This window comes from Crassostrea angulata, chromosome 4, assembly GCF_025612915.1.
Source record: "Crassostrea angulata isolate pt1a10 chromosome 4, ASM2561291v2, whole genome shotgun sequence".
In the NCBI taxonomy this organism is placed as follows: Eukaryota; Metazoa; Mollusca; class Bivalvia; order Ostreida; family Ostreidae; genus Magallana; species Magallana angulata.
Window position 1 is genome coordinate 21,236,405 of NC_069114.1, and position 19,590 is coordinate 21,255,994.

Here is a 19,590-nt window from a genome sequence, read left to right on the forward strand (position 1 = left end):
ATTGAGGATTATTGAGGTGATGGTCTATTTAAACCAAATTTGACACATTAAAACCTGTACTTGCTGTATGAGCTTTTATATATGCAATATAATTTTCTGATTTGTTTTTGGAATTAATGTAAACAAAATTGTTTTACAGGCCACCTTGAATGGAATTGACAGTGTTCAAAAGGTGCTGGATTCCTTCCGAGAGCAGGGAAGGTACATGGATGTGGTGGAAGGTTACTGTGGAACGTTAATCGGTCAACTAGACTGTGAAAAGACATTCTTTACCTGTGTGGAAGTTACAGCTGGAAATAGGTAATTCCTCATACAGTATTTAATTGTTGAACGATCAAACTCTTTGTATAAAATAAATAATTGATTGAATTCCACAACATATGACATTGATCAAAAGCATCTCTTTCAAAGGTTAGAGATATAATGCAAAATATCATTGAGCTCTATAATGTGATGAAAGTTAGATGTTTTATGTGTCGCTTTTAAAAACTTTCAGACTTTTTCATCATGTGGTGGATTCAGACAGGACGGGCACAAAAATCCTAACAGAAATGAATCGTCTTAAATTACCAGGAGAGGTTACGCTAATGCCGCTCAATAAATTAGACGGAAAGGAGACGCAATATCCCAGTACTAATGTAAGACATGATTGAGATCTGACTGCAGTGTCATTAAGAGCTGCACTTCTTGATAAGAGCCTGCTTTGTAATGATTGCCATGTACATTAAGCTTTGATTTCCATTCTTAGGATGCCATTCCTATGATCAGTAAAATTAAATATGATCCTCGATTTAAACGTGCAATGTACCATGTCTTTGGGAAAACCCTGATTTGTCGAAATATGGAGACCGCCACCCAGATTGCTCGAACTCAAAACCTAGATTGTATAACATTAGAAGGTAAGGGAATGTTTCAAAAAATTGAAGAACAGAGATGATTCATCTAATGACATATAAGATTCAACCACCACTGATTTTAATGATTCCACAGTAGTTGGTATAGACACTTGTATGTATTTCCAATTGAAAGATTAATAATTGTTGTTGTGTATATACATTTACATCAGCAGCTGCCAATAACCAATGGGCTCTTGCTTGTTTTAGGTGACCAGGTGAGTCGGCGGGGGGCCCTGACAGGGGGTTACTACGACATGCGTCGGTCACGACTGGACCTCCAGAAAGGGAAGATGGAGTACCAACAGAAGCTGGCCGTCCAGGAACGGGAGTACCAAGAACACAAACAGAAACTAGAGGCCGTGGAGACCAAGATCAACAACCTGGTCAGTGAGATGCAGAAGATGGAGACAAGGAACAGCAAGAACAAGTAAGTCTGTAGTTACAGGTAGTCTGTCAGGGAAAGAGGTACAGAGAGGGGTACATGTAGTCTGTATAAAGGTAGAACAAGTAAGTCAAGGAGAGAGGTATATATTACATGTTGTCTGTATGGACAAGTAAGACCTGCAGAAAGGTATTCTAGTTATGTATAGCATTTATTGCTAATAGATAAAGGATCCTGCATAGGAAGGATTAAGAAGAATTAATTATCTTTGTCTTTTTTTGCAGAGATACTTTCGACAAAATGAGGGCAGATTTGCGACTTATGACCGAAGAAAAACAGGCAATAGAAAAATCAATGTCTTCAAAGGTATTTCTATTTTAAAAATCTAATCAAGTGAAAAATGCATTGAGGTTAATTGAAGTTCAAGTGTTGAGTTGTACATTTTTATGATTTTTCTTTCTTTCAGGAAACCAGTGTTGCTAGTTTAAAAGCCAGTTTAGAAACAATGCAGGGTTCAGCTGCTTCATTAAATGAAGAACTAGGATCTGATCTTCTGTCTCAGCTCAGTGTGGAGGATCAAAGGGAGGTGGACTACCTCAACGATCAAATCAAGAATCTCACCCAGCAGAATAAGGAGGCCCTGACAGAGAGAATCAGGGTAAAGTCTAAGATTCGGAGATATAACTTTGGAAGTGTTTAGTGTATGGTGAAATTGTTAGAATTTATGGGGCGCAGTTTTGGTAGATTTTGTAATTGCTCCTTACATACATCCCTGGTGAATTTACACGATAATTAATCATTATATGTAAATGATATCTCAACTTAATCTGTTAAACAGAATTTTAATATCCATGAATATTGGCCCCCAAGAAAAATTCAAGAGTATTCTTGTTTCATTGAATTTTTTTATCTCAGATTCTTTAAACCTTTTGTTTCTACAACATCTATAATGAAGTTCTTGACATCAACAGTAATCGGATTTCATTTTGGGCAAATCTAATTTTTGAAGGAAAAATGTGATATGCTTTGTAGTTGGAGGGTGAAAAGAACAAACTGGAGAATCTGTTGCATAATAACCTGATGAAGAAGAGGGATCGCGTCCTCCACGACCTCCAGGAAGTGTCCGTGGCTGACCGGCGCCACAAGCTGGAGCAATACCAGACGGAGCTGGAACAGGAGGACGAGAAACTCACCAACTTCAAGGAGCAAACCAAAGGTAGGTGGGCCGCACAGAGTCAGGCCAAACAAAATTTGAATGTGAATTTGTGCAGGCACTGCTGGATTATGTTGTTACACTGATTTATTTTTTCTGTTTTAATTTTACACGTATAATTTGATTTTTCTATTTTACATTATATAATCTATCGAGATATATGATATTTAAAATAATTCCCCCTTCTTAAATTGCAATAAAAAATTAAAACTCCGTCTACCACATTATACATGTATTTTACGAATTTTTGCCTGATGAGTTATTGGTTAATTTAACTTGATCTTGCATGTATAAAATATTGAAATTTACACTTTGGTTTACTTGATAGAGTTGGATGCACAGCTTGAGAAGATGAACAAAGAACAGAAGGAAATGCAGTCAAATTTAGAAAACTGGAGGGTAAGAGATAAAGATGCAAATAATGTAGCAAACCCCTTTAGAGAAGGAGTATATCTAATATCTATAATATCTACATGTATCTCATCGGTTAAAATGTATGTCCATTAATAGGCAAAAGAGAAAGAGTATCAGGACAAAATCTCTGATGATGCAAAAGATCTGGAGAAAATGACAAACAAGCAAAGCTTGTTACTGAAAAAGGTAAGACGCTCGTTTGCAGATGGATTCTTAGAGGATTTATAATAAATGTCAATCTTATTTTATGATGTTCGATGGTTGGTTAGCACACATAATTCAGATTACAATTATATTTATGAATGTTGTGTAAAGGAACAGGATTTGAGATGAAAATTTTATTTTTTAATTTTTATGTCTAAAATGGTTTACTTGTGTATTTTGAATAATTCACCAAAATTTGAATGTTAGAAGTCAAGTTACAAGCAAAGTACAGGGAAAAGAATTTGAAATGTAAACAAAGTTTGGTCTTTTATAATTTTACATAAACAAAAACTGATTCCATGTGTTCACAAAACTAATTCCTCAACAGCAAAAAGCGACATTAGATTGAAACTTACATCAATATAGCACATATGTAAACAATAACATGACTTGAACTTTGTTTAAAAAACAAAGAATTCTAACCTGTATAACTTGCTTGTAACTCAATGTTTGATTTTCCAAACATTAAAAACATATATATTGACCAACTAAACATCAAAGATGAAGAAATAATTTTTGAAAAATTTGAACTAAAGTTAGGAAAATGATCTGGTGTGTATTAATTTGATTTGATTTTTTTGCTTACAGAAAGATGAATGCATGAAGAAAATCAGGGAACTGGGTTCACTTCCAAGTGATGCATTTGAAAAGTATCAGAGCTTTAACCTCAAACAGGTACCTTATTTTATCTCCTTAATTCCCTCCCGAAAAACTCTTATATATCCAGCCACACTATGAACAGTTCTTGTTTGATATAAAAGTTGCATTCGCTGTTGCTCATGCTTCTTGTACATTTAACTCTTATAAAATGTCTCTTTAACAGCTTTTCAAAAAGCTTGAGAACTGCAATCAGGAGCTAAAAAGGTACAGCCATGTGAACAAGAAAGCCTTGGATCAGTTTGTGAATTTCTCAGACCAGAAAGAGAAGCTGATCAAAAGGAAAGAAGAGTTAGACAGTGCTCATCAGGTACACACTTCTTATTCACAGTTTATCAAACTTCAGTTAGAAATGTAAAACAATTGCATTATAAACTGTGTCCAACATAGTTGTTCAGATACATTTGAAATAATGGAATTTTTTAGGCCCCCCCCCTCCCCAGTCAATTCCTTTTGATTTAATGAACTGTAAATTATTTTGTTTAAATGTTGTTCTGTAATACATGTAATATAGTGTTTGGTATTCTTCTTTTCAGTCAATTCTTGATCTGATGAACTCATTGGACCAAAGGAAATATGAGGCTATTCAGCTCACATTTAAACAGGTTGGAAATTTATACAAGTAATAACTGTATATTTAAACTGTAATTGTTTCCTGACAAGACATGGTATTGTTAATCTCAATGAAGATGTTGAACTTGATCCTTTGGTATCATTGGACTTAGGACTGTTTATTTTAACTTTGTACTTTGTTATGCCCTGTAGGTGTCTAAATACTTCAGTGAGATATTCAAAAAGTTAGCCCCACAAGGTCATGCCCAGCTGGTGATGAAGAAGGGGGACACTGACCAGGGGGAGGAGGAGGACTCCCAGGACTCAGTGCCACTGGTGGAGCAGTTCACCGGGGTCGGGATTAAGGTGCGGACACTCTGAGTTTAAAATATTGTACATGTTAGCGGCTCGTACAAAAAGTGTTGATAAAAAGTTAAATCTGTATTTTTTTTTCTGTTAGGTATCCTTCACCGGAAACAAGGCGGAGATGAGGGACATGCAGCAGCTGTCCGGGGGACAGAAATCTCTGGTGGCCTTGACCTTGATTTTTGCCATCCAGAAGTGTGACCCTGCCCCCTTTTACCTGTTCGATGAGATTGATCAGGCCCTGGACTCTAATCACAGGAAAGCAGTAGCAGGTAAATACTTGTAACATTTAGAGGGTTCTTTTTTCTGTCCCTGAACAGGGAAAGATATTTATAAATGCCCTAAATTTCAAGTTAGCAACGAGGAATAAAATTCAAAGACGCAACCCTTGCAGGTTATAAAATACAGTTGATTTTTGAAATCTCTAACACTGATATCTTTAATACAGTGGACATGTCGAAGTGATTTATATGTCCCAACAACCTATTTTTGAAGTATTTCACTCTTAATATCTCAAATACTTGGATATCTCAAAGTTTTCAAACAGTCCCATCCAAGTTTGAGATAACAAATAACAAAGTTTGACTGTATTGCTTTTATTTTACTGACATTTGTTAACTTAAAGTTTGGTGCTGGTGATTTTATATTCTATTGATTTGACACAAAAAGACAGAATCCTGGGAGTAGTACTCGCATATAATAAGTTTCATGTTTTTTTATGAAGAACATTTGGAAAACTTTTGTCTTCTTTTGTAGACATGATCAATGAGTTGGCAGGGAATGCTCAGTTTATTACAACAACCTTTAGACCCGAGTTACTGGAGCATGCAGACAAATTTTATGGTGTGAAGTTCAGGAATAAGGTAATTTGATAACATGATATTGTTTCCTCTGTGTTGAATTTAAATCAAATTAAAAATAATTAGAAAAACAGGTATTTTACAAAATTTGCAATACACTAAAAGCTTAAACTATTGGTACCAGGGGGTATCTAAATAGACCTGTCGCAGAGTTCATCAATGTAAGGCTGTTATATTGCTACCAGTAATCTGAAGTAAGTTTTTTAAGGCGTCGAGCTAATGCTCGGCAGCCTTCTAGCGATCGTCTGGATTGGCAATCGTCCAAAAATTCATGCACTGCACCGCCTTTTAAATACGCACAAAATAATAAGTTCCTTAAAGTATTAAACGTATTACAAGATTTTTATTCCATTTATTCAACTACATTGTGTACAAAAAGTCCAACCTTGCCTCCCTGGTTATTGATAACTCTTTGCATAAGTATAAATTTGCCTATTCAAGAATGGCGGATGAATACAAAAGGTGTAAACATTACTAAATATAATTTTAGTTTATCGATTGCATTTTAACTGGAGACCGTGCCCGATAGAAATAAAATTTGATATGTAAATTTATTTGTTATCGGGCACGGCCTCCAAAATGAATGTAAGCGATAAACGTATCTAGTGATTTTGTTGCAATAAATAAACACGATAATGCAGTCGGTTTGGTCGAGCAAAAAATAGCACGTGTTGTGGATTTGTTTGTAAACAACCATACCATAGGTAATCTTGTTTCAAACGGGAATTGAAATAAATAAAAGTATGTTTTATTATTATGATTAGAGACACACTGTAATCAATGTATTCACCTTGAAAATTGTTCAAAGACTGTTTAAAGCAGAAAGAAAATACATGTATAATTATTTTTAACTTTGAAATTTCTTTGATTTTTGTAACTATGATGAGTTATTGTATTATAAACGCATCACAACATATTATATATGGAAATATAGTGATTTTTGTTTTTAAAGAACGCAAAACATAATTCCTTTACTTTTTTTATTCTAATATGTATTATTTGATATACGACTATGAGTACAAAAATTCAAATTATTGATATCATATTTTATCAATCTATATAAAAGAAAATGTCAGCTCGATGCCTTTGTGGCCGTTCCGGCCTTTGATTTTTTGTTTAGTTGTAAACAAACTTGGATTTTTTTGTCTGTTTTAGGTATCTCATATAGAATGTGTCAGTAAGGAGGAGGCGGAAGATTTCGTGGAGGACGATACCACCCACGGGTGATTGACACGCCCACACATACACCCACCGGCAGCTGAATGAGTGCAATGTGCTCACCTTTCGATTCATTCGCTCCATCTCCAGAAAAACCCAAGACCAGTAAAACAAAACTGCTTGTTCTACTGGAAAAATCTTCATTAACACCAAGAGCAATTATTTTACAGGAAAATCTTTCAGGAGCTAGAGGGAACATGGATCACTTTAGTTTTCTTTTTCCTCCAATCATTCTAGTAAACATTTGTGTTGAATGTTGTTGAAAGTTGTCTTGGGATCTGAAGGATGTTTTTTTTTTTTTTTTGAATTACCAGTATGTAAATTTCATTGTCATGTGCTATACTGTGTACGTGTATGTCATTTTTAAGCATCAGTAGCATCTTTTAGCGGTGAAATTGATTTGTATTGCTGTATGATCAAATGTAAAAATCATTATCCCAGGCGCAGAATTTATTTTTAGAAAATTATGTATAGACAGCAACAGTTTGATTTTGCAATTCCCAGTTATGAAATCTTTTAATATTTAAATAAAATCTATTGTACTTATTAATATTTTTCCTCAGCATCTGGTGATACATGTTGTATCCTTATTATCTCTGGTCAAGGTCATGTGTTGGGTAAAGGGGAATTTTGGCGAGCAAGTTCTAGCACCCATTCTGAACTGGCCTCTTGTATAGGGAATTTGGCGAGCGCTTGCTAGCACCTGCTCTGTTGAACACCCCTCAGGAATCTCTGACTGTTCTGTTCATCCAAGTTTTATAGGGAATGCAATGAAGAATAAAAATGACACTTGCAAAGTGCCTCTTGAGAAAAGAAAATGCTATAATTCAATATATACAGATAGAAATACCTGGTAATTATTTTGATACTAACCCACAGCTCTTGCCACCGGGCAAGGCAACTTGTCACTTTGCCACCTTGTTACTGTATACAAGGAAATATTTGCCCTTGTTTTATTTTCGCCCCTTTCGCTCTCGTTGTCAGCGGGCAAATTTAAGATTGGGCAAATACCAATGTTCCAACTTATCTCTTTAGTACACAATCTTGTCTGGTCGAATTTAAGACGGGGCGAAACCATTTGCAACTGCAGGAGGGCGAAAATAACACGGGACGAAAATAACCCTGTATACAGGGTATTCAATTTGGCTATGCAACTTATAGAGCACTAGTCAATGCTGTAATAACCTGAAGATATTCTTGTCTCATGCATCTGCTGCCAATGGAAGAGGATTTAAACAATAAAATGCTTTCTTTGGCGATTCATTTGGGATATGAAGGTAGCAACATCGCAGAAAAAATACAGGCTTCAGCCTGTTACGTTAATTTTCAATGGCCGCTGCCTTCATAACCCGCATGAATCATTAAAGAAAAGATTTAATTGTTTATATTAATATCTTACTATATTAATAAATTGATAATGAAAAGTAAGTCAAATTCACTAAATTACTCTTACTGTACATAAGTACGTTAGCTAAAAGAAACAGCAAAAACTTTGAGTCTGACATCATCATGACTATTTCGTGCATTCCGTGTTTTCTATTGTCGCTGTAGATTTCGACCAATCGATAAACGGGGCGTGTACATTTCAGTCTGGCTGTTTCTATGGAGCTATGATTTAAATATAAGTTTCCGTAAGAAATAGAGGAAATAATACTTGGTAGATGTAAATATTGCATATTAATCTTGGTTTGTGAAAATGATGTACAGTATTATTGTACGGAAGGGTGGAAATTCAACCCAATAATTTTAACCATTTCAAGGCAGAATTTGCTGTGCCTTGTCCTATTTTTATACCCCACACAAGTTGTAGGTTACAATGTTGTCTACCTTAGTATTTTAATACTATACAACGCAGTTGAGTCAATTTGACTAAACAAAACCTGATATGAATTTATTCTGTGTTCCAGATACTAGTATACGTACAGTACTACAAAACACAATGTCATGTATTTAAACAATAAAATGCTTTCTTTGATGATTCATGCGCGATATGAAGGTGGCGACATTGCAGAAAAAATACATAACCTGCGTTATGTATATTTTTTCTGCAATGATCGCTATCTTCAAAACCCGCATTAATCATCAAAGAAAGCATTTGATATTTACACCTTTCTTTTAACTAATTAATAAATAGATAATAAAAAGTAAGTTAAATTCACTAAAGTACTGTTAATGCACATAAGTACGTTAGCTAAAAGAAACGGCAACCCCGTCTCCTGTAAGACTTTAAGTTGACATCATCGTGATTATTTCGTGCAGTCCGTGATATTTCTTAGGTCATTGTAGATTTCGACCAATCGATGATTTCAGTTTGGCTGCTTCTGTAGAGCTATGAATTGACTTTAAGTTTTCGTAAGAAGTAGAGGGAATCATACTTGGTAGATGTAAATAAAAAAAAAACCTGAACGTTGCAGATTTCCAATGCAAATAATTATATGAGGGAGTATATTCACTGAATGTAAATATTGAAGACTTTAATTTATTATACGATTATAGCGAACACGCTTATTTAAACAATAAAATGCTTTCTTTGATGATTCATTCGGGATAGCGGGTTATGTGATTTTTTTTCTGCAATGATCGCTACCTTCATAACCTGCATTAATCATCAAGGAAAGCATTTTATTGTTTATATTAACATCTCTCTTTTAACAAATCAATAAATTGATTATCAAAGGTAAGTAAAATTCACTAAATTATGGTTAACGTACATAAGTACGTTAGCTAAAAGAAACAGCCAAATCGTCTCCTGTGAGACTGAGAGTCTGACATCATCATGATTATTTCGTGCAGTCCGTGATGTTTTGTAGGTCGCTGTAGGTTTTGACCAATTGATAGACAGGGCGTGTCAATTTCAGACCTGTCAATTTCTTCTGAAGTTTCAGCCGCTGTATATTTCGACCAATCGATGAACGGGGCATGTAGATTTTAGTCTGGTTGTTTGCTATGAATTAACTATAAGTTTTTGTAAAAAAAAAAAAAAGAAAAGAAAAAATAGAGGAAAAAATACTTGATAGATGTAAATATAAAGAATTGACGCTTACAGCGAAGTGATTTTCATTCCCCGTGACTTTATTACATGTTGTAAACTTGACGGATATAACGAACTACGCTTATAACGAAGTAAAGGACTTTGCTATAAGCGTGTTTTACCGTATAATGCAGCTCGACAGCAAAAACCACGGAAGTTGGTAGTCTAGGATTATTCATGAAACGATAATTGATATGGCATCTGGTGGTCCTATGTGAATCTGTTCAAGTCCGGTGTTAAATGTACTCTAATACGTTGAACTTTGACATGTCATTTTGTGTTCTATTTTTCTTGGCTTCATTTTGCAGTATGATATTGGCAGCCTGTATCCCCGTCTCATAGGCGCCGTGGGTAGTGGAAAAGTGGTGATGGCTCATGGCTTCCCCAGCAAACAGCAGAGTCGGGTCCTGAAACAAAGAGAGAAAGACGTTAGTTTGTATGTACAACAGCTTGATGTACTTGTAAACTTTTATAACTATGAAAGAGCTGCAGACCAAAACCAACTTTTTCGCAAAGAAGATGGGTGGATAAGGCGTGTAAAATGCCCATACGCGGTCGGACAGGCTACTGAAAAATTAAAGTATCAACAAATCTGATAGTTTTTTTTTAAATCATTTAAAACAATATATATTTAACGAATCATTGATTTGTAACATGTAGGTATGTTCAATACTTGGAATATGTTGACTCAAACAGGCGTATACGTATCAAAACCTGCAAATATTGTCATTTTTTAGAACTTCAAGGCATTTTCTTTTATAGAGTGGGTCTGTGCTCCATATTTTTCTCATAGTCTAATTAAGGTCTAATGGAAAACAAACCGATTTCAATCAACAAAAACGTGGAGAGATGACCCACTATACATTAAAAATATCATTTTGTATCCCAATAACTGAACGTATTGAAAAAATAATACAAGTCCGGTAATTCGTGACCTTAGTCACACATAATATTTAAAAAGCCGCGGTTGTTGTGACTGAAATGGCTCAGTGGTTAGAGTACCTGACATAAGCTAACCGTATATAGTTACGGGTTCGATACCACCAAAATTTTCGACAATATTTTTTTTTCTTATTTTTTGTTAAATATATTAAAAACTGACTATAGTTAGAAATTTTGCTTTTGCAAAGTTGTATTATAATATATTTGAATAGATTTAATTGGGGAAAAATAAATTTAAAATTGTATTTCACTACTAAACCGAATGGGCATTTGCGCCATCTTATTCCCCCATCTTCTTTCGTGAAAACCCGGAGTCGCGAATATTTCTTTTCGCAAACTAGACTAATATTGTTTTATATGTAAAAAAAAAAAATAATAATAATAAAATAAAAGGAGAAATTGATATAACGAAAATTTATAATCTTAATATGATATACGGTAATTTCAAATATTTCTAAATTGCATTCTAATTAATAATTTTCTGGGAAGCTAAAGTTGTGTCTCAGAAAAGTGGGTGCTTATGATATTTAAATTTTCTAATATGTTGAGTAAGAAATTAGCTACCTCCTCAGATGGTAGAGGTTTGACCATTTCCTCGGTGTCACCTGGCTCGTTGTACGTGGAGATATAGCTGAACGCTCCTTTCGTATATTCATCACTTAACCATTGGGTTCTGGAAAAAAAAACCAACAATGAATGTAGTTTAAACAGATCACTTAAGAAGATAAATAATGGCCCTGCTAAAAGGGCATACTTTGACCACTTTATGTGTTTAGAGGGGTTTACTGTATCCAAGGTTATTTTTCGCCCGTGTGGTTCTTTTTAGCTCACCTGAGCTGACAGTTCATGTGAGCTTTTCTGATCATTTTTTGACCGGCGTCCGTCTGTCTGTCTGTCCGTCCGTCCGTCTGTAAACTTTTTACATTTTCGACTTCTCCAAAATCACTGGGCCAATTTCAACCAAACTTGGCACAAAGCATCCTTAGGTGAAGGGTATTCAATTTTGTAAAAATGAAGGGCCACGCCCTCTTTCAAGGAGAGATAATTAAGAATTATTAAAAATTTGTTGGTATATTTAAAAAAATCAAAAAGCAATTGGCCTGAAAAGCTGTATTTTGCATTGAATCATCCTCAAGTAGTGTAGATTCAAGTTTGGTCAAATCATGGTCCAAGGGGTACGGTTAGGCCCCAATTGGGGGTCGAATTTTTACATAGCAATATATAGAGAAAATTCTTTAAAAATCTTCTTCTCAAGAACCAATTGGCCAAAAAGCTGTAACTTGTGTGGAAGCATTCTGAGGTAGTGTAGATTCCAGTTTGCAGAAATCATGAACCCCGGGGGTACGGTGGGGCCACAATTGGGGGTCGAATTTTTACATAGTAATATGTAGAGAAAATTCTTTAAAAATCTTCTCAAGAACTAATTGGCCAAAAAAGCAATAACTTGTGTGGAAGCATCCTCATGTAGTGCAGAGTCCAGGTTGTAAAAATCATGATCCCCGGGGGTACGGTTGGGCCACACAAGGGGTTCAAAATTTGATGTAGGTTTATATTTATATGAACAGTTGTTCAAAATCAATTTGGAAATGGTAATGGTCAATATTTAATATAACAGTTACAAAAGGTGCTCAACATAAAAACATCTGTAGAAAATTTTGAAATTTTTTTAAAACAGGATCAATTTTACTCATTCTTTGGCCCGATATATTTTGAATGAGTTCATAAATTTTATTTTATTATGGCTTGTGTTGCTCAGGTAAGCGATGTGGCCCATGTGCCTCTTGTTTTTCGCCCTTCTACACTTGCAAACGGTTTCGCCACGTCCAATGAATTCGCCCAGACACAATTGTGTGCACGGTATATATATACATGTACTCTTTCTAGTTACAAGGTTTTTATTCCAGGATTTTCATTAAAGATATTCTTTGCCTTTCTGGCTTCCAATCTTGAAAAATCCAAAGACTGGCGCACGAAATATATTAGGGCATACAAAAGTATGTATTTGTGGGATCGACTTGGAGCAGACGAGATATGTGACAATGATGTTAATACTGTTACAGTGCTCGATCACAATTGTTGGCATGTGAAGTGTGTTATATATACGGCAGAAATAATTTTATTCCAATCATTTATCATAATTATATGTATTGAAAATAGGAATGTCCTAGAACCTTAGCATTGTTGAACTTGTTGAACCTAGAACATAGCAAAGTTGAACTTTTTTGGCCATTATACAAATTTTCTTAAAGGGACATTGTCACGATTTTGGTCAAATTCTATTTTTTGTTTTTATTATTTTCAATTCATTTGAAATGCATTTCTAATGATCAAATGTTGAGAGTCAGTTGTAGAGTTATAAGCAAAATACAGGGCTCACAATTCTTTGTCATGTACACAAGGCTTGTGCCTTGTTTTTGTTTACATACACGTAGGTTCAATATACCGTTTAACACATGTATTTTAGGTCTAAAACTGTAATTTTCACTTCTGCATTCAAAATGTAAACAAAATCCTTGTTTACATAGTAAAGAATTGTGAGCTCTGTAGCTCGCTTAAAACTCAACGAACGACACCCAAATTTTGGATGCCTTTAAAAAATGCTTACTGAAGCATTGTAAATATTAAGATCTGAAAAATAATTTTTGACCAAAATTGTGATCATGACCCTTATAAATACGACACTGTTCCTTACTAATTACTACTACTCAGACCTACCTTTTTATCGCCTGGGGCTTTGGAATTTTCAGGTGAGGGGCGAACTGTTGAAGGAGGAGATGGCAGGTGTGTAGGATTTCTTCCTCACTGAGGTCCTCCGTCAGTATCGCCCCCTCTCCCCCCATCCATCCCAGTAACGTGCGGGGGTTCTCCTTAAGAACGTGGAAACCATCAATGTCCCGCCACCATGGGTCTCCGTTCTGAAATATACGTTGTGTGTAAGCGTGTGTGTGTATATATACATAAAACTGCGAACGCTATCGCCCGTTTCCCGCGTACATTTTACACTCAAAATTTCGGAATTTGTCAGATATTAAAAAAACAAAGTTATCTACTAAATAGCATAATCAATTTCAAATAATTATTTATTTTAACGAAAGTTTTGCCCGGGGGGGGGGGGGGGGGGGGGGGTCAGGTCAGGTCTAAAAACATCTTCATTGAAATCGGTCTCTATGAGTTAGGAAAATATTAATTAGCGGCCGATATTTGCATAAAATTTAATGAACATGTTTACGTTAGATATTAAAGTAAATTGTCATGTAAATTCATATTTGTTAACAGTTACAAAGCAAAATGATTTTTGTGGAATGCATTTTGGTCAGTAGACATATGCCCCCCCCCCCTCCCGCGTGAAACAACAAACCCTTCTTTGGTTTGAATATTCTAAATATAAGGAATAAGGCATCGATCATTCTTTGAGTATTATGAGGTGATAATTTCGGTCGGGTTGTGATCAAATCCAATAAAGCCCTTCAGGCTTTATGATAGATTTGATCACACCCCGACCGAAATTATTATCTCAGAATATTCAAAGAATGATTCCTTATTACTTATATTTATATAATTTTAAGCCATCGTACCCTTATATATTTAAATGATAGATAAACAAACCCCGCTGGCGCCTAGATTTGGCATCATTTGTATTATGACTTATATAGAACAAAATCGATATTATATAAATAGTGCCTGTTTGGGAGGGTAACAGTTGAAATTGACACCCCGAGAAAACCATTGTCAACCGACGCGAAGCGGAAGTTGACAATTGTTTTCGAGTGTCTTTTTTAAAAATTTTAAGAAAATTTTACTGCTTTTATATAGGAATAACGTGAATTCTACAGCGAACCGTACGCGCATAATTTTCGCGCATGTAATATTTTTTAATGTTACCCGTTGCCAAGTGCGTTGCTAACGCTGAGGGTAATAGTAAATATTATTAACTGCGTCTTAACCAATCAGATTTCAGTATTTAACATGAAAGTATAACAAAAAATTTTATTAACTGCGTCTTAACCAATCAGATTTCAGTATTTAACATGAAAGTATAACAAGTAGTGTTATCACAGGCAAAGACACTGGAAAATGTAAATATAACTAATATATAAAATCCCCCGAAAGGGAAGAAGATGTATTAAGGTGGTATGGGACATCTGTCGATATTAATGTGGATTAAAATACATTATTATTGTAATACTTTCACCGGTTTAGAATTTTCAAATTTTACAATATTTAACCAATAAGATAGCTTTTAAAAATATTTGGAGGTAAAATTTTTAAAACCCCCAGCGGAATATTTAATTCGAACTCATGACTCACAGATTCGTTGTAAAAACCACTGCGCTACGCTGATAGGTGACAAAATGGGGAAAGAAACTAGTAACTACATATATAATTACACTTGGTTTTATTGTTTATTTCGATAAACAATACGTCACAACATGGAAGTGTCCCATACCACCTTAAAAAATCCGTTTCCGTTAGTTTTTATTATGAAGTGAGCTATTTTAACACAAAATACAAGGTTATCTCTCTTTGTTTGACCTGTCATTCATATTTAGGCGGCTAGACAATGCTACCGTTCGCAGTTCTTTCCGCACTGCAATATTCTGACAATTCCGAAAATATTATAATGTTGATCCCACGAACTGCATGAAGACGACTTGCGTCTTCATAAACAACATGGCATCTTATGTAGCATCAATATTTTCACGCTGTAAGATTTAACTAATCGTCGTCATGTATATACATTTTAAAAATAACATTAAAGATAAAAAAGGTAATAGTACACAGAGTATGCAGTTTACTTATCATTACATTATACCTTTTTGGTCAGTGTGTTCTTTGGTAGCCTATCTTTACTTTTATCAGCTGAACATGTCCAGACAAATTGGATCCCTTCAAAAGAACTCTCCCAGAAAGGTTCTGTCCATGTCAAAAATATCTTTACAACGCTACCGAAACCGCGCCTACACAAAGCTTCTTTCTTGGATTGAGGTAAAGTCGGACAAAAAAGTGTGTTGATATTTGTTTGTAAAACACCCAATGGCACTGTGACGATTACATAATAACAATTCACATTTCCGCCATGTTTGGTTTCCACCGTGCATTTTCGGGATCTACCCGAATTTTCCTCACCTCTCCAGTGTATTCTTGGTACCGGCGTGCCAGTTCGAACACACTCCGGAGGAATGTCATTTAACAATGAGTGAAATATTGACTGAAAACCGCCACGGACGTCTATAAAATAGTCACCGCTATTGTTTTGATAGCTCCCATTCGTTGCGTCAAACAAAGAAAGGCAACTGTTGTCATGTAACTCCCATCGAATTCGCCAATCGAACACTCCTCTCTTTGTGATGACGTCGTTCTCCGAATCGTCACATGATTGGAGATAATCCTCGAACCGCGTTTCAAAATGATGCCCTATGCTCTTGTTTGTACTGGCGTTGTCAAGACAACAATTACACTTCTCGTACGCTTCTTCTAGAACCTCGTTTACATCTCGGACGGTATTTTTTGGTACGAGATCCCCATTGTCCGTACGGAATTCGTTTCCGTATAATTCTGCTGTGATAGACTTATTGGTATCTTTTAGTTTCGATGATGGGGAGACTATGAGATCGTGCTGAAGGGCCAGCTGGTACAGAGGGTTTTCATCCTGGCCGTGAATGTACTGGGCTCCAAAGTCCACATTACCTGAGTCTGGATTTTGAAAAAATTCAATGCTATATGCAGTGTCTAATATATTAAAAGGTATAATTTTTTTCTTAATGTTTTACAAGCAGAACCATTTTATTGTCACGATTATTAAAAATTATTTGTGTGTCTAATTTTGTTCAAAGAAAACGTGGAGCCCTCGCCAAAATGTGTTACGTTATTTTTTTAATTCCTTTTCTTCATTTTGTATCAAAATATCAAGGAATGGCCGAAAATACCTTTGAATGCTTGATAGAATGCTTCTCTCCAATATTTTTTTAACTCGATGAAAAAAAGCCTTTGTTTTGCGAGCTGTAATTTAAAAAAAATTGCTATCTTTTCTGACTTTTTTGGTCCGTATGTGACCTTGATAACGAATTTATTTTCTATGTTATACAAATTTTAAAATAATATTGTTTTACTAGTGAAATAAATTTGATGAAAAGAACCCCAAAATAATATTAATTGAAATTGTGCCGATAAACATTTATTCATACCAATAGCTAAAATATTAAGAAATAGGGATTTTGACAAGTTATTTATTCATTTACTTCATTTAACTTTACATTATTTTGACCAAAGATGTAAATTAGAAGTGCATTTTGACGTCACGTTATATTTACACCCGGCTTCAGTAGGTGGTACGGAAATTTACGACATAGGAAATAATGTACTTGCAATTGGGGAGATATATATGTAAATTACATACCTATAGCGTTTTAATGTTTGTTAGTTATCTTTTCAGTCCATGTTTATTAAAATATATATTGATAATATCTTTTCAAAATCTCAATCATTTAGCAAGAAATACTCTTGTTCTGTTTGTTAGTCACTTGTCAAGGATTTTGATTATAAATAATAGCCCGAGGTACGTGTAACATCAGGTCACTTACACGTACATGATTACAACCATTTTAACAAGAGCTTGAACTTTGGGTAGTTGTGTCAAACAGCAATGTGACGTAAGCCTGTCTATTTCATTGCTGGCCACTCAGCCATGGCTCTCTGAAATCATCAAGATATATCTGGCTTTTGCGCTAATACTACGCAAGCTATGCATATTTCACTCGACACTAACGTCATTTTTAACTTGTTTTGACGCAAGAAACAGTTACGTCCAATTTTTATACCAAAATTCCAAGCTCTTGTTAAAATGGTTCTATTTGCCATGAACAGAAAGGAGAGCATTTGATAAAAAATTGGTTCTTTAAAATCATTTACAACATTTATTTATTAAATCGAATACATTTATTACAGATATTCATTGCAAGTACTTATGAATTTTGAAATACTAGCATTGTGTGTAACTGATTATTTGACCAGGCCATTGCAACCGAGTAACATTGACATCGCCAAAAAATGCAATGCTAATTACAAATGTATTATGTAGTTTTGTATAGCAAACACAACTATGCATTTTTTTATCGAAACTATTCGTCTGATAATGAAACATTTACAAAAAACATGTACCCGAATTCATTTTAACTGATCCAGGTTTTTCAGTTACTTTGAACTTTGGGATGGGATGGCGTGTTCTTTTACATTATTTAGCGCACCGAATCCATTATGTTACCGATATTAAGTGCAGGGAGATACCCGTCCATTGATTATAATTTGGTGATTGGCTCTTAACACCTGCTTACAGTATTAGCTGCAATTTTTGGGAGTTGATTTTAATCAACTCTCATATGCAGTTACTCTGGCAAACCGAAACTGAAACAGTGTTTGGACCTAAGCACAAATCATCACCGCTGACAAGACTTAGTTCTTGAAAATAATCGATATATTCGATGTAATGTCATCTTCGCTAGCCAATGGTTTTCGGTTCACTTTGCTTCCCATAATTAACGATGCTATTAAATATGAATTATGATTTGGTGATTGGCTATTAACACCTGCTTACAGTACAGCACAAATCATCACCGCTGACAAGACTTAGTTCTTGAAAATAATCGATATATTCGATGTAATGTCATCTTCGCTAGCCAATGGTTTTCGGTCCACTTTGCTAGCGAAGATAATGTAATGTACGCTGAAACATTTTTTTAAAGGAAACTTATTTATAAATATCTTGGAAATAGTCAGATTTTAAAAAGTACGAACAATTTAGAATTTTTTGCAGTCGTATGTATTCCTAAGCCAATGGTCAATATAGTCTCGTTCAACCATCGGCTTGTCTCCTTACATCTCCGACAAGCAGAGAGTCAGTCTATATTTAGAGGTTGCATCATCAAGCTATTACGTGACCTGGTATCTCTTACTTGTCGGAGACTAACGGAGATAGCCGAGCATCTGATTGAACGAGACTAAAGTTCATTATTGGTTGGATCCATACAATTTTTTTAAATATTTCGAATAACGATACATAATTTGATGAAATCAATTCTATTTTTAAATATTACACATCATGATTTATTAGAGGTTTTCTCGAAATTCTTGTCGGAAAAGTTCGAGAATTCATATTATAAAAATTGGCGTAATTCAAATACAGATTATAAACTACTTCCCAAGCAAATTAACATATCGATGATTTTAAGATAAATAATAATCGATAAAATCAACTCCCGTCAGTACTGTAGTACTTTGATTGATTTATGGCCAAATGAATTAGTACACGGAGGACAGGGAGTTAACTTCGGGGATTTCTGTCTTATATCTACATGTATACCAAACCAAGACACGTTGCTTTAAATCAAAAACTAAACGACAACTTATTATCAGCAACTGTATATTTTTTTCATCAGTTTTTTTTTCGTATTGTTTTTTTGTCTGAATATTATATGGATTGAAAGGAGACTAATCTCAGACACCTCTTTATTTATTTTGTAAATTGTAAATTGAAGAAATTTAAAGACATTCTATAAAAATTAACCGATGTTATAACGGAGTTATAGATTTTCTGGTAACCAAGAATAAAACATGAACTAGATATATGGGTACTTAGAGTACTAATGCTTACCCCCTGTCACTGTATGTATTCGACCTCCCAGGCGATCCTTGGCCTCCAGAATCAGCACTTGTTGGACTCCCCTGTTAATAAGGTGACGGGCAGCGCTCACCCCCGCTATCCCCCCTCCCACGATCACCACCATGGGGTCCTGCCGCGGGAGTCCTACTTGACCAGACGCGGTGACAAGTCTAGCATCCATGCCCAAAGTTTAATTTGA

The 19,590-nt window shown here is 35.0% G+C and overlaps 2 protein-coding genes across 3 annotated transcripts in view; one reads left to right on the top strand and one right to left on the bottom strand.

Moving 5' to 3' along the window:
* LOC128180323 (structural maintenance of chromosomes protein 3-like) overlaps positions 1-7,308 on the top strand; it is a 33,205-nt gene extending 25,897 nt beyond the window's left edge. For both annotated transcript variants that reach the window (XM_052848344.1, XM_052848343.1), the window contains 16 exons: positions 140-300; positions 497-638; positions 749-899; positions 1,104-1,323; positions 1,563-1,644; positions 1,745-1,936; positions 2,311-2,494; positions 2,820-2,890; positions 3,002-3,091; positions 3,698-3,784; positions 3,933-4,076; positions 4,303-4,371; positions 4,532-4,684; positions 4,779-4,956; positions 5,441-5,547; positions 6,700-7,308. In XM_052848344.1, the coding sequence (XP_052704304.1) occupies positions 140-300; positions 497-638; positions 749-899; positions 1,104-1,323; positions 1,563-1,644; positions 1,745-1,936; positions 2,311-2,494; positions 2,820-2,890; positions 3,002-3,091; positions 3,698-3,784; positions 3,933-4,076; positions 4,303-4,371; positions 4,532-4,684; positions 4,779-4,956; positions 5,441-5,547; positions 6,700-6,771 (2,103 nt within the window). In that variant the 3' untranslated portion in view covers positions 6,772-7,308. The remainder of the gene's footprint in view (positions 1-139; positions 301-496; positions 639-748; positions 900-1,103; positions 1,324-1,562; positions 1,645-1,744; positions 1,937-2,310; positions 2,495-2,819; positions 2,891-3,001; positions 3,092-3,697; positions 3,785-3,932; positions 4,077-4,302; positions 4,372-4,531; positions 4,685-4,778; positions 4,957-5,440; positions 5,548-6,699) is intronic.
* Positions 7,309-9,832: 2,524 nt separating this feature from the next.
* Positions 9,833-19,590, bottom strand: LOC128181514 (spermine oxidase-like). Its single transcript, XM_052849939.1, has 5 exons — positions 19,383-19,590; positions 15,549-16,429; positions 13,451-13,650; positions 11,300-11,408; positions 9,833-10,200 (listed from the first exon to the last, which is right to left on the bottom strand). Exons 1-5 carry the CDS (start codon positions 19,570-19,572, stop codon positions 10,030-10,032), a joined length of 1,551 nt encoding a protein of 516 aa, XP_052705899.1. The 5' UTR covers positions 19,573-19,590; the 3' UTR covers positions 9,833-10,029.

Excerpts from the sequence above, each read along its gene's own strand:
- LOC128181514 (XM_052849939.1), bottom strand. The coding sequence starts at position 19,572 with ATGGATGCTAGACTTGTCACCGCGTCTGGTCAAGTAGGACTCCCGCGG. Across the intron at positions 16,430-19,382 it reads AATACATACAGTGACAGGGG|ACTCAGGTAATGTGGACTTT; the intron begins GTAAGCATTAGT and ends TTCAAAATCCAG. Across the intron at positions 13,651-15,548 it reads AGAACACACTGACCAAAAAG|AACGGAGACCCATGGTGGCG; the intron begins GTATAATGTAAT and ends CGTATATTTCAG.